Here is a 12,568-nt window from a genome sequence, read left to right as displayed (position 1 = left end):
CAAAGAAGAAACTGGATAGGGGTCACACTGCTGATCGTTTTCCGGTGACCAGGGCTGGAGATTTGTGCGTATGAGTACATGACTGTCAGCTGGCATTAGAATTAGACTTAATGGAAATACCTTACACTGTTGAATAGCCTGTCAACATTCATTAGTCACACTGTCACGTAGAGGACAATCACTTGTGTAAGATTCCTGAGGAAGTGGGTAGGGTTTCATTAACATTTAATGGTTTTTATTTTGGCTTCCTGATTTCTCTCCACAAGTGCTTCTTGCCCCCACCAAGTTCAAAGTACAATCAGATATGGGGCGTTGTTCAAGCATTAGAATGATTTATTTTTATGCTGTAGCAATCAATTTTGCACCACCTCGTCTGATTCTAGGAAAAGCCGCCACAGTCCCAGATGACCATAGGCTGCTCTCCCCTTTGAGGGGGAGAACTGACTGGTGGTGATTTAACCTGAGGATCACCACACCTCAGGTGAGAGTTAAAAGCTTTAGATGCTTTTGAAGCTCATCCATGCATTCATAATAGTCTCACCTGTCAAAACAAATCACAGCTCCAATGGAGCCCACTGAAACTGAAATAACAGATTTCTATTCTATTTTCAAGCAAGTGTCCTGTCAGTGGAGGAATTGCAATAGCAGGCGGCTGTTCTTTTTGGTTCCCCTTTTGGAACTGAGGTTTTCCCGTGATTCATGTCTTCCCTGATGTGTCATGAACCATGGAAGGGGGACCAGGGGGGTGTGATGGGCAGTGTGGAGGTGGCTGAAATGCCCAACCCTGCAATGCAGCCACCAGGGCTGGAATGCTGCCTGTGGGCTGGCTATTCACAGCGACAGAAATTGCCGGAAACTGGAAAAGGGGTGGGAATCCCAGCATCAGATCCTGCCTGCCTTTTTTAAAGGGCTCCCAACTGGCTCAACTCAATGAAAACCCTCACCATTGTGTGCACAGAGCCTATTGTTTTCTAATGGCCGAGGGCACATGCGATTAAGGGTCCAACGTTTGTTGCTGTTATAATACGTTAAATTTTAAGAATGAACACAATAAATCTTGGGCGGCAAGGTGGCACAGTGGTTAGCACTGCTGCCTCACAGTGCCAGGGACCCGGGTTCAATTCCCGGCTTGGGTCACTGTCTGTGTGGAGTTTGCATGTTCTCCCTGTGTCTGCGTGGGTTTCCTCCCACCGTCCAAAGATGTGCAGGTTAGGTGGATTGGCCATGCTAAATTGCCCCTTAGTGTCAGGGGGACTAGCTAGGGCAAATGCATGGGGTTATGGGGATAGGGTCTGGGTGGGATTGTGGTCGATGCAGACTCGATGGGCTGAATGGCCTCCTTCTGCACTGTAGGATTCTATGATTCTATGAAATATGAACATATGAATTAGGAGTAGGCCATTTGGCCCCTCAAGCCCGCTTTGCGATTCATTAAGATCATGGCCATCCCCCATTCTTGCCTACACCCAATAATCTTTCACTCCCTTGCTTATAAAGTATCTGTCTACTTCTACCTTCAAAATATTCAAAGATTTTGCCTCAATCACCTTTTGAGGAAGAGAATTCCAAAGTCTCCCAACCCCCTGAGATGATTCTTTTCCCACGTTTCTGTTTTAAATGGGTAACCACTTATTTTTAACCAGTCACCATTAATTCTAGATTTTCCCACAAGAGGAAGGGTAACCTCACATTGTCCCACATTATGCTCCATTTGCCAGTTTTGCCAACTTATTTAACTAATCTACGTCCCTTGCAACCTCCTTATACTCTCTTCACAATTTATTTTCCTACCTATCTTTGTGTCATCAGCAAATTTAGCAACCGTACTATTGGTCCCTCCATCCAAAACATTTATGTAAGTTGTAAAGGGTTGAGGTCGCAGCACTGATCCCAGTGGCACACCGCTCATCCCTTCCTGCCAACCAGAAGATGACCCATTAATGCCTACCCTCTGCTTCCTGTTAGCTGGCCAATCTTCTATCCATGCCAATATGTTACCTCCAACACCATGAGCTTTTACTTTCCAAAATAACCTTTGATGAGGCATCTGAGCAAATGACTTCTGAAAATCCAAGTACAATACATCCAGCGGTTCCCCTTTATCCATGGCACCTTTTACATCTTCAGAGAACGCCAGTAAATTGGTTAATGATGATTTCCCTTTCACAAAACCATGTTGACTCTGCCCGATTGCCTTGAATTTTTCCCATGTGCCCTGCTATTACATCTTCATTAATAACTTCTAACATTTTCCCTATGACAGATGTTAGCTAACTGGCATGTAGTTTCTTGCTGCCTGTCTTCCTCCTTTTTGAATAAAAGATTCATGTTCACTTTTTTCCAATCTAATGGAATCTTCCCCAATAAAAAATATGCTTTAAATATACTCCCCATTAGACACTGGAACATGTTTCTCTCCCTCACCTAAGACAGAAGCTGGTTAACTAATTTCACAAATAATACATGTGGTTCGTACTAACATACGAACTACGAGCAGGAATAGGCAATTCAGCCCCTCGAGCCTGCTCCACCATTCAATGCGATCATGGCTGACCTTATCTCGGCCTGAACTCTACTTTCCTGTCCATTCTACATAGCCCTTCAACCCAATACTAATTAATTCAAAAGTATCATTGTAGCATTGTAAAACCAAATATTGTGATTGGCTCTTAAAAGCCGTAAAAGCTATTGGCTGTTTTTAGCTGTTTTCTTTACATAACATAGAACAGTACAGCACAGTACAGGCCCTTCGGCCCATGATGTTGTGCTGAACCTTTTCCGAAACCAAGATCAAGCTATCCCACTCCCTATCATTCTAGTGTGCTCCATGTGCCTATCCAATAACTGCTTGAAAGTTCCTAAAGTGTCCGACTCCACTATCACAGCAGGCAGTCCATTCCACACCCCAACCACTCTTTGAGTAAAGAATCTACCTCGGACATCCCTCCTATATCTTCCACCACGAACCTTATAGTTATGCCCCCTAGTAACAGCTACATCCACCCGAGGAAATAGTCTCTGAACGTCCACTCTATCTATCCCCCTCATCATCTTATAAACCTCTATTAAGTCTCCCCTCAGCCTCTTCCGCTCCAGAGAGAACAGCCCTAGCTCCCTCAACCTTTCCTCATAAGACCTACCCTCCAAACCAGGCAGCATCCTGGTAAATCTTCTCTGCACTCTTTCCAGCGCTTCCACATCCTTCTTATAGTGAGGTGACCAGAACTGCACACAATATTCCAAATGTGGTCTCACCAAGGTCCTGTACAGTTGCAGCATAACCCCATGGCTCTTAAGCTCCAACCCCCTGTTAATAAACGCGAACACACTATAGGCCTTTTTCACGGCTCTATCCACTTGAGTAGCAACCTTCAGAGATCTGTGGATATGAACCCCAAGATCTCTCTGTTCCTCCACATTCCTCAGAACCCTACCTTTGACCCTGTAATCCGCATTCAAATTTGTCCTACCAAAATGAATCACCTCGCACTTATCAGGGTTAAACTCTATCTGTCATTTTTCGGCCCAGCTCTGCATCCTATCAATGTCTCTTTGCAGCCTACAACAGCCCTCCACCTCATCCACTACTCCACCAATCTTGGTGTCATCAGCAAATTTACTGATCCACCCTTCAGCCCCCTCCTCCAAGTCATTTATAAAAATCACAAATAGCAGAGGACACAGCACTGATCCTTGTGGTACACCGCTGGGAACTGGTCTCCAGTCTGAAGATTTTCCATCCACCACCACCCTCTGTCTTCTATGAGATACAGTAAGAAGTTTAACAACACCAGGTTAAAGTCCAACAGGTTTATTTGGTAGCAAAAGCCACACATCCTTTTGCTACCAAATAAACCTGTTGGACTTTAACCTGGTGTTGTTAAACTTCTTACTGTGTTTACCCCAGTCCAACGCCGGCATCTCCACATCATTCTATGAGATAGCCAGTTACTTATCCAATCGGCCAAATTTCCCTCTATCCCACACCTCCTTACTTTCTTCATGAGCCGACCATGGGGGACCTTATCAAACGCCTTACTAAAATCCATGTATATGACATCAACTGCTCTACCTTCATCGACACACTTAGTTACCTCCTCAAAAAATTCAATCAAATTTGTGAGGCAAGACGTACCCTTCACGAACCCGTGTTGACTATCCCGGATTAAGCTGCATCTTTCTAAATGGTCGTAAATCCTATCCCTCAGGACCTTTTCCATTAACTTACCGACCACCGAAGTAAGACTAACCGGCCTATAATTACCAGGGTCATTCCTATTTCCTTTCTTGTACAGAGGAACAACATTCACCACTCTCCAGTCCTGTGGCACTATCCCCGTGGACAGTGAGGACCCAAAGATCAAAGCCAAAGGCTCTGCAATCTCATCCCTTGCCTCCCAAAGAATCCTAGGATATATCTCATCTGGCCCAGGGGACTTATCGACCCTCGGGTTTTTCAAAATTGCTAATACATCTTCCCTCAGAACATGTGCCTCCTCCAGCCTATCAGCCTGTATCACACTCATATCCTCAAAGACATGGCCCCTCTCCTTGGTGAACACTGAAGAAAAGTATTCATTCATCGCCTCCTATCTCTTCTGACTCCATGCACAAGTTCCCACTACTGTCCTTGACCAGCCCTAACCTCACCCTGGTCACTCTTTTATTCCTCACATAAGAGTAAAAAGTCTTGGGGTTTTCCTTGATCCGACCCGCCAAGGACTTCTCATGCCCCCTCCTAGCTCTCCTAAGCCCATTTTTCAGCTCATTCCTTGCTAACAATTGATTATTTTTTAATATTTGAATTGTATTTATGCATTCCCATTGCTTGATAAAAGATCTAAAGATGCCAGGTTGCATTGTCATGGGTGGTGAAACATTGAGATTAGCATCTCCTTTTAACTTATATATTTAATGTCATAAATTTGAAATAATGAGATCAGATTATTTGTTGACGGATTGTAGCCTGTTTGATAGGATCTGGAACAATGTTGTTCAGTTTCTGGGATCTGGAAAACAGTAAACCAATTCCATAAGATCCATCTTTATCTCTTCATTTCATTATTGTGCAGGGCAGTGATCATGGTGAGGGCACATTCTAGTAACATTGGAGAGGCATGGCCAGTTTGACCATCCAGACCAGGTTCTGACAGGAATGGAACATGCTAAGAACACCATAGAATCATACAACACAGAAGAGGTCCTTTGGCCCAATGAGTCTGCACCAACACATCTGAAACACCAAAGGAGATCTGAAAATGATTCCATAACTGGGCATCACTGGCTGGGCCAGCATTTATTGCCCATCCCTAATTACCCCTGTACTGAGTGGCTTACTAACCTGTTTCAGTGGGCATTTAAGAGTCAACCACATTGCTGTGGATCTGGAGTCACATGTAGGTCAGAACGGGGAAGGATGAACTGGATGGGTTTTTATGACGATTGACAATTGGGTAGCAAGGTGGCACCGTGGCTAGCACTGCTGCCTCACAATGCCAGGACCCAGGTTCAATTCCAGCCTCAGGTCACTGTCTGTGTGGAGTTTGCACATTCTCCCCGTGTCTGCGTGGGTTTCCTCCGGGTGCCCCAGTTTCCTCCTACAGTCCAAAGATGTGTGGGTTAGGAAGATTGCCCATGCTAAATTGCCCCTTAGTGTCAGGGTAAATATGTGTGGCTATGGCGATAGGGTCTGGGTGAGATTGAGGTCGGTACAGACTTGATGGGCCAAGTGGCCTTTTGCATTATAGGGATCCTATGACAAAGGTTTCATGGTCACCATTGGACTCTTAATTAATTCCAGATATTTACTGGATTCAAATTGTGTTATGATGGGATTTGAACCATGGTCTCCAGAGCATTACCCTAGATCTTGGAATTGCTAGTCCAGTAATAATACCAGTACGCCACCGCCTCCCACAAGAGGCGGTATCTCTGCCCTTTGGTTTAAAGGCTGAATCATCCAACCATCTGGGGTTGATGGTCTGAGGGTTGAAAACGTGCTGGCAAGACTTATTTCAGCATAATTTGTCTGGCACTTACAGGAACCAATTCAAGAAGACAACCGCCCTGTTCTAATTGTCGGCAGCAGCCAGTTATAATGCCATCACCAATATGATAAAAAATGCTGCACTTTTATATTTTGAACCTTACTTGAGGGGAATTGCTTGACCTCAAATTGCATTTAATTGGTATGCTTTCTTTAGTGATTATCATTGTTAATCCCATTAATCGTATATTGAGAAAAGGATGAATCTGAAGCTAGTCTTTTCCTTAAGGCAGGTTTATTTCCAAGACAACTGAGTAAAGACACAGATTTTTCCAGTTCCCCGAGCACCCGGTGTGAACAGGTTTTACGCTGTTGCAATGATTCTCTAATCTTTCCCCAGTTGAAGGCAGCTACTTGTAATCACCAACTTCCTGCACATACTGCAGCATAATTCCAATATGAACAATCATGCCCTCATTTTCCTCTCTCAGTTTTACGTAACATATCTCCATAATAAACCATATTGATTTCCATTATTGCTTTAGAAACTCTCCTGTTTTAGCGATTTTGGTGGGATTGACTGTCAGTTTGACTTCACTTCAGCATTTCTAAAAACTCAGTGATCCAAGGATCTAAAAGATCGTAGAATCCCTACAGTGCAGAAGGAGGCCATTCAGCCCATCGAGCCTGTACCAACAACAATTCCACCCAGTAACCCCATGTTTTTACCCTGCTGGCTTCCCTGAAACTTAGGGGCAATTTAGCATGGCCAATCTACCTAACCCACACATAGAATCCTAGAATCCCTACAGTACAGAAAGAGGCCATTCGGCCCATCGAGTCTGTGCCGACCATATTCCACTCGGGCCCTATTCCCGTAACCCCACACGTTTACGCCGCTATCCCCCTGACACTAGGGTGAATTTAGTATGGCCAATCTAACCCTAACCCACACATCTTTGGATTGTGGGAGGAAACCCGAGCACCCGGAGAAAACCCACCCGGACATAGGAAAAATGCGCAAATTCCACACGGACTGTGACCCAAGGCCGGAATTGAACCCGGGTCCCTGGCGCTGTGAGGCAGCAATGCTAACCACTGCGCCACCCTGCTCTGCGAAACACAGTTGTGGAATTGATGGTAGGATTTCTGAATTGGAGTACAAATCCCAAGATTGAGTTGTTCAGTCTGTCAGCTATCCATTGTCTCCTGGTATGGCCATGATGTGGAGATGCTGGCTTTGGACTGGGGTAAGCACAGTAAGAAGTCTCACAATACCAGGTTGAAGTCCAGTTGGACTTTAACCTGGTGTTGTGAGACTTCTTACTGTCCTGATATGGGTACAGCAGGATTTGTTCTCCCTGTTCAATCTCTGTTCCTCCTGTTGTTTAAATCTTGTCTAGTTTTTCTGTGCACTTTATAGCTTTTAAAAATTGATTAATGACCTGAAGTTTAATTTAAGTATGAGGGGCTATGGCAGTCAGAATGCTGTATATTCAAACATGGAATGAAATTAAAGTTATTTTGTTGCACTTGACAGGAACAGTAGACTTAAAAGAAACTACTGAAGAATTGGTTGTAAAGGCAATAAACCGGATGTGAATGTTCCCGTGAGCCAATGTGCATTAGACTGTGAGTGGGATCTTCTGCCTCCCCGCATTGTGTTCTCCAGTGGCGGAGGCAGCTCACTGTGGGCTGCCAACACAGGATCTTCTGATCCTTGCTGAAGTCTATGGCATTTTGCATGCTGCTGGGGAACCCCTCGCAAGGTGGAGGTTGGCTTTTGGTTGGACTGGAAGATCCTGCTGGCGAGAACGGTGGCACAGTGGTTAGCACTGCTGCCTCACAGCACCAGGGACCCGGGTTCGATTCCTGGCTTGGGTCACTGTCTGTGGAGTTTGCACATTCTCCCCATATCTGTGTGGGTTTCCGCCGGGTGCTCCGGTTTCCTCCTTAATCCAAAGATTTGCAGGTTAGGTTGATTTGCCATGCTAAATTGACCCTAGCATTAGGGGATCAGCAGGGTAAGTATGTGGGGTTATAGGGGAAGGGCCTGGTGGGATTGTGGTCGGTGCAGACCCGATGGGCCAAATGGCCTCCTTCTGCACTGTAGGGATTCTCTATGAGAAGGGCTGGAAAATCCTGCCCTATGTGCCGCACGCGATGACTATTAATTTGAGAGTTTTCACCATGACTGCTGTCTCTTTGAAGGGTCACCCAACTACTCGAGCGAATCAATGAGGTGGTGGAAGAGAGCAATCTGTTCGATCCTGACCGCCGGGGCCTTGAAGAAGAGCTGGAATCTCTACGGCGTCATCTGGAATCAATGAACAATGACCCAAGCTCGGTGGAAAACCACTTCAACAGCAGTAAAGGTAAAGAGCACTCATTTAGAGTCCATCTCTGAGACAGAGAGTGTGTGAGAACTGGAGCAGAGAAAGCAAACAAGCAAAGGTGCAAAATGAAATGCTGCAATTAAATTGTGAGATAGCATTGATACAGGACCCCTGGGGGATAAGCATAGAGGAAATGTCTTAGCAAAATGTGATATCGCCCACATGTAAAACAAACCAGCACTTCTCAGATATCTGTAAGTCATTATTTTTAACGTAATTGCTGTTATGTCACACATGCTATAATTCTTTTCTTGCATATTTGGATGAGTATGTACTTGTTGTTACTTCAAGAACCAAACAGGTTAACAAAGGGACAAATAAACTCATATCAAACTTAGCAAAGTAGGACTTGCACAGTTAGCTGCACAAATTTTTCCTTGGGTTTTTCTGGGAACTGAGACAGGAGAGTTTTAATGTGAAAGATGAAAGATTTAGGCATTTAATCTTCTGTTACAGTGCTTATTTATTTCAATGTTCAGATCTCCATTGGAAGAATGTATGTGCGTGTGTGCGCACATGTTTGTGTGTAGGTATGTATGTGTGAAACAGAGGCTAACACGTTTATTTTGTCTCAAAGTTCTTTATTTCATGTGATCACATGTTGCAGCACCAGCCCGCTTTTAACTTTACAGCAGGCTTCGCGATGGCACTGCTGCTTCAGAATGCCAGGGACCAAGGTTCGATTCCCGGCTCGGGTCACTGTCAGTGTGGAGTCTGCACGTTCTCCCCATGTCTGCGTGGGTTTCCTTCGGGTGCTCCGGTTTCCTCCCACAGTCCAAAGATGTGTGGGTTAAGTGGATTGGCTGTGCTAAATTGACCCTTAGTATTGGGGGAAGTAAGCTAGGATAAATGTATGGGGTTATGGGGATAGGGCCTGGGTGGGATTGTGGTCGGTGCAGACTCAATGGGCTGAATGGCTTCCTTCTGCACTGCAGGATTCTATGATTTTCTGATAGGATTCTGCATACACTAATTTGTCTCTGATTCCCCAAGCTAAATTTATGGTAATTATATGTATTGTTCTAAAAAAAATGTTCAAGGACAATGGGTGTACATAGAAACTTAAAGTGCAAAAGGACAGAAACTTGCAGCAAAAAAGGTCATTCATTCCATCTTGGAGGAAGCAGTGAGTATAGCAAGGACACAGAAAGTACTCTGAATGGAAGACTTCCATGTCCATCATGTTTCTTGATGGCACCATTAGTGGTCAAGCTGGTCGTGTCCAGATGGACACAGCTGCCAGCCTGCATCTGTGACAGGCAGTGAGAGAAAAAGTACAAGGGGAAAACTACTTAAACCTCCTCCTCACTAATCTGTCATTGGTGCATTTGTCTATGACAGTATTTGAGTGGGTGACAACTGCACAGCTCTTGTGGAGACAAAGTCCTGTCTTTCCATTGAGATCACCCTCCATTGTGTAGTGTGGCACTGCATCATGTTAACTGGGATTGATCCAGAACAGATCAGAACTGGGCATTCCTGAAACACAGTAGGATATCATTGAACAATCTGTGACCTTCTGACCCAGCAAATCTCTCATCCGTGAAGCCAAGGAACTAATGCTAGTTCAATGAGGAGTGCAGGAGAGTGTCAGGCATAACTAACTTTCGAAGCTACAGCAGAATTACAGACATATCACACAGTGGAACAGCACGCGATACACACTGCTAACTAATGCCGCAACAAACGGATCCGGTCAAAGCTCCGCAGTCCGACCACGTCCATTCTGGAAAGTTGATAGATACTTAAAGAGCTCATAAGAGGCAGGGGCTCCACGAGTATCCCCTTCTGTAAAGATGCAGGTGTCCAGCACATCAGCGCCAAGGACATGGCTGAAACATTCGCAACAACCGTCAGCCAGAAGTGCCTTGGTCTCCTCCTGAGGCCCCCCCACATCACAAAGGCCAGTCTTCAGCAAGTGAGATTTTCATGTGATGTTAAGAATCGGCTGAAGGCACTGGATACAGCAAAGACTGTGGGCTGTCACAAAATCCCAGAAGTAGTTTGGGAGACTTGTGCCCTGGAACTGCCTGTGCCCCCACCCAAACTGTTTCAATACAACTACAACACTGGCATTTACCAAACAACAAGGAAAATGGCCCCGGTATGTCTAGCCCCCCAAAAATAAATACAAATCCTTGATCTGATGTTCCAGAATCCCTCCCTGAACCACTTTGCCTCTCTAACTCCCTTTTTTTTGTTTAGACAATTGTTAAAATTCACCTCTTGGACTAAGCCCTCGGTCATTAATGCCTCGGTCAGCTTGGCTTCCAGCTTTCTCATTGTATCTCATTGGGTGGGGGGGGGGGGGGGCGGGGGTGGAGGCGAGGGGAGGGGAGGAGGAGAGGCTGGACAGGATTTGCTGCTCCCAGTTGGTGCTCGGGGGCTTGTAGACATTGGCTTTGTGGAACCCCCAACCACTTGGGTGTCACAGTATGTGGTCACTGCCAGATGATTTGCTTGAGCAATGTTGGTTCGGACATGGGTGGCACAGAAATATTTGGCATGATAGTGTTAGCACAGAAAGTCTAGCCTTTGATGGAATAGCGGCCTGCTTGATCTGTTCTGCTGTGGGTTTCTTGTAGGCAAATGATATTAATGGAATGTTGAGCAGCGAGGACTTCAATGAGGCTTCGCTTGGCTGCCGACAGACCTTCAACGTTGAGTTGCAAGATCTGGAGAGCGGGCCTGACTGCAATGTAATTTTGGGCAGATTTCATTGTTCCTTTGGCTTTGGGGCTTTGGAATTTAGTCTGCTGGTAGAATCATTAGCTTACCCAGGCAAATCTAGGTACGGGCAGGGGAGGACCAGCCATGCTCCCTGCTTGGCCAACCTCCTCAGGTGGGGCATTAGTGCCTGCCCCCTATGTGCCTGTGGGAGAGAGCAAACTATGCACCACATCATAGAAGAGTGTCCAATCCACAGACTCAGCGGAGGCCTATCCACACTCAACATCGCAGGATCCTGAAGAAACTGCTTGGTTTAGGGACTTTGCATTTGTTAAATAAATAAATGAGCACCTGGAAGGCACGGATGCAGATGGAATTGTTTGGATCAATCTCTGTTTCACTGCAGCACAGAAATGCTGCTGCTGTACTTTTAATAATGGTTTAGGAAATAATTCCTTTCCTTCAAAGCGACTCAGTGCGATGAGTTATCAATTCAGGCTTATTTTTAAAACATTAACTGACTTTGCGGAATCCTATTGAGTTACGATGTATGAAGGCCATCGATGGAAGACATTCAAGAGTTTCAGACAGCGGAGATGCGCTGGTAAACACTGTCTGCAATGCATTTGTGAGCAAGAGTCTTCCATAATCAACATGAAGCAACAGCGCTGCTTTGCATTGCATTGAATGACATGGAAATTACAACACAGAAACAGGCCATTCGGCCCAGTTGCTCCACACCAGTGCTTACACTCCACACAAACAACCTCTCACCTTCCATTATGGTATTTTATCAGGATCTGGTGATGCCGACGTTGGACTGGGGTGGGCACAGTAAGAAGTCTCACAACATCAGATTAAAGTCCAACAGGTTTATTTAGTATCACAAGCTTTGGGAGCGCTGCTCCACTCACTTGATGAAGGGGCAGTGCTCCGAAAGCTCATGAAACCAAATAAACCTGTTTCTCTTTAACCTGGTGTTGTGAGACTTCTTACTGTATTTTATCAGCACATGCTTCTGTTCCTTACTCCCTAGCATCCCACTTAATGCATCCATGTCATTCAACTTAATTTCTTGTGGTCATGTGTTCTGTGTTGGAACCGCCCTCTGTATAAAGATGCTTTGAGCTTTCGTTCCTTTGTATTGTGTTTAGGAATTATTTTTTAAATTTAGCCATCCCAGTGTCTAATGCCCTCTGCAACTTACCAAGTGTCCCTTGCCCACATGGAAAATGAGACAGCACAGTCCCATACTGCCATCACTTATCGAGGTCCCTGGACAGACATCAAGCAGGAACCCTGCTGATTTCCATCAGTACCATGCTCTCGAGCTTTTGTATTGAGGCCAATACCAGGGTTGTATTTCTGCTGCTGTGTGGTGCTTGGGACCTCTTGGTTTGTACGATTCCTGTTATTCAGTGGAGACATGTTGGAGAAAGGAAACTTAGTTAAGGCCAAAGAAAAATCGAAAGTGCTCGTTTCCTGGATTCCCCCTTTTAGCTATTGGAAGTGAACC

At 45.2% G+C, this 12,568-nt stretch overlaps 1 protein-coding gene across 2 annotated transcripts in view; it reads left to right on the top strand.

Moving 5' to 3' along the window:
• Positions 1-12,568, top strand: part of abca2 (ATP-binding cassette, sub-family A (ABC1), member 2) — a 551,670-nt gene that overhangs the window by 215,525 nt on the left and 323,577 nt on the right. For both annotated transcript variants that reach the window (XM_078226666.1, XM_078226665.1), the window contains one exon: positions 8,198-8,361. In XM_078226666.1, coding sequence (XP_078082792.1) covers positions 8,198-8,361 — 164 coding nt within the window. The remainder of the gene's footprint in view (positions 1-8,197; positions 8,362-12,568) is intronic.

Source organism: Mustelus asterias, chromosome 13 (genome assembly GCF_964213995.1).
Source record: "Mustelus asterias chromosome 13, sMusAst1.hap1.1, whole genome shotgun sequence".
NCBI classification, from domain to species: domain Eukaryota; kingdom Metazoa; phylum Chordata; class Chondrichthyes; order Carcharhiniformes; family Triakidae; genus Mustelus; species Mustelus asterias.
The sequence above is the reverse complement of the archived record's forward strand: the minus strand, read 5'-3'. Positions and strand labels throughout refer to the sequence as shown.